A 2,833-nucleotide genomic window follows, 5' to 3' on the forward strand; every position below is an offset into this window, starting at 1 on the left:
CCATCCGTAGGTACACCTTTCGTGCCTTCTTAGAGGAACTGGAAATGCTGCCCCCTATGATCATCCTTATATCTCTCATGGGTGCCCTGGGTCGCTCATTCTCTCTTCGGACTGGTGCACCTGGGTTTTGCTCCATTCCTTCCTTGCCTACAAATTTCTACAGCTTTCCTTGACGAATAAGGGCTTCTATCTGTTGCTTCAAGTCATAGCAATCAGACGTATCGTGGTCGTGGTCGTGGTCTTGGTGGAAACGATAATACTTATCCCTGGGCCTCTTGTTGGGATCGCTCTTCAATTTGCTAGGGAAAGTTAATGCTTCTTCATCTTTGATCTACATCAAGACCTGATCAATCGGGGTATTCAAGGGGGTGAAGTTTGTAAACCTCCCCATCGGGGGCCTGGATCGTCAATCCTCTCTCTTATCTCTTGTTCTAGCCATCTTCCTACCCCTATCCTGCCAGGCTTCCTCTTGCCTCTCTCTCTTCTTGGGTTTTTCTTCACGTGCCAATAGCGCATCTTCAGCATTCATGTACTTGGTGGCCCTGTAAAGCACATCTGACATGGTTTTCGAGTCATTCTTGTATAAAGAGAATAAAAATTTACCCTTTGGTAATTCGTTTGTGAAGGTTGCTACGAGGATCTTCTCGTTCGCTTCGCCAATCGAGAGTGCTTCCTTATTAAAACGAGTTATGTAGGACCTCAGCGTCTCATCCTCCCGCTGCTTAATATTTATCAGGCATGTAGTAGACTTCTTATACCTGTGTCCCCTGATGAAGTGCGATGCGAACTGGGCGCTCAACTCTTTGAAGGAACTAATGGAGTTGGGCGTCAGCCTACTGAACCATATCCTTGCAGGGCCCCTTAGCGTGGTGGGGAAGGCCCTACACATAATCTCGTCCAATATCCCCTGAAGGTGCATCAGGGTCTTGAAAGACTTCAAGTGATCCAGCGGGTCCTTGTTTCCGTCATAATTTTCCACTTGCAGCATACGAAACTTTGGAGGAAGGGGAAAAGAGTTGATGGCCATGGTGAATGGTGAATCTGTTCTGTGGACCAGATTGTCGAGATCACTGGAAACTCTTCCCTTAAGCGCGTTCATCATGCATTCCATCCGTTTTTTCATCATCTGCATCTCCTCGACGATATGGGGTGGGGTCGTATCAGTAATGGGTGGACGACTCATGTCTTGTCTATCCAGTCTACTCGGGGCGTTATTACCCTCTGGCCCCTCTTAGTTCCTCCGGTCAACACTGGTACCTTCTTGATCTTACTCTTAGGTACCCATCGCCGCGCTCTTCTATCACAGTTGTTCCTCTAGGGTTTGGTTTTGTCTGGTGAGGCGTTCTATTGCTGCTGTGAGGGTTTGGACCTATCTCTCCATGGCAGTAGGTCGTGGCTCGTCTCCCTGAACGTTGTTGGTGGTTGCCATCGAGTGAGTAAGTACCATGCAACTCTTTGTTTTGGGAAGCATTTGTATGGCTTACAAGTCATTGTTTTTCCCACATACGGCGCCAACTAATGATGCCGAAAAATCACCAGTGAGCCACACAGTCCTCGCACACTCGAAGCAAGACCTGCACAACAAAAAGAGAAAACCTAGCAGAGAGTGGTGCTGGCCAAATACCCTTTGAAGGTCAAGTTAGGACTATTCTCACAACTCTAGAGTGCTAGAGAGGGGTAAATTATGCATACCTGTTTTGTAAGCGTCTTTGGGTTTTTATAGTAGTGTAGAATCAGACTCCTATGCTTGCGCAATAAGTCTTTTCCATATAGGGAAGATCCTCATTAATGGACGTATTTTCCAGAATCCTCTTTGTGTTAGAATTCTTTTCATGATGGGATTCTACAAGCTAGGGTTAATCATGAGACGCAAGTCGTTTCCATTTAAGATTCCTTGGAGACCACATAATGACCAAATTAGCGCCACGTGGCCTATTGGTCCGTCCACCCTGGCCCAATCATACTGGATCCGTCCACTTACCTTGATCTGTTAGGCCCTTACAAATGGACCCGTCATCCATAACTCTAATCCGTCATCTTCACTATTCTTCCTCTTCAGGTTACATGCTAGTCTCTATATATAATAATAGGTGAAGCTGAAAGAAACTTAAATTAGAATTCCAAATTAGAGTTCTAATTTTGTGCCATGTGTCAACAAATTATGCCATCATAATTATCTTTCCAATTGTTCAATTAGAATCTGAAATTGAAGTTCAATTTTGCTCCATTTGGTTAAATGTATGTGGGCCATTCTCATTAAAACCACTTCTATGTATTGGGTTAAGTGAGTTACTGTGTTAATTAAGTTTTTTCTTGATCTTGTTGTCAAACGTGAAAACCAAAGAGGCTATTTTTATACCCCATGAAATCACAAATTTCACAAGAGACAGGGGGAGGGAGAGAGTCGTAAGGCACAAGGCGGTATATCCTGTACTCGGCATATATGCCAGGTACCTCACAAAGAGGTGGGCCCTACAGTCCATTTGGCTAAATGTATGTGGGCCATTCCCATTAAACCACTTCTATTTATCGAGTCAAGTAAGTTACTGTACTAATTATGTTTTTTCTTGATCTTGCTATCAAACGTGAAAACCAAAGAAGCTATTTTTATACCCGATTGAAAGTTCAAAAACGTGTATAAACACCCTTGAACGTTTAGACTCCCAAATACAAAATAACCAATTCAAGCTTTATGACAAACAATTAGTGTGCGGAAAATGAACATAAGCTATAAACAGAATTGAAAATCAATCTAAGCCAATTATAAATCACATCCACAGCAGAAAATAAAAGGCAAAGATAAAGGGAAGAGAGATGCAAACACAAGGACAAC

General features: G+C 43.5%; 1 protein-coding gene across 1 annotated transcript; it reads right to left on the minus strand.

Moving 5' to 3' along the window:
• Positions 1–406: 406 nt before the first annotated feature.
• On the minus strand, positions 407–1,183 carry LOC126721837 (uncharacterized). Its single transcript, XM_050424909.1, has one exon. It carries the CDS (start codon positions 1,181–1,183, stop codon positions 407–409), a length of 777 nt encoding a protein of 258 aa, XP_050280866.1.
• Positions 1,184–2,833: the final 1,650 nt, after the last annotated feature.

The sequence above is a fragment of the Quercus robur genome, chromosome 4 (genome assembly GCF_932294415.1).
Source record: "Quercus robur chromosome 4, dhQueRobu3.1, whole genome shotgun sequence".
In the NCBI taxonomy this organism is placed as follows: Eukaryota; Viridiplantae; Streptophyta; class Magnoliopsida; order Fagales; family Fagaceae; genus Quercus; species Quercus robur.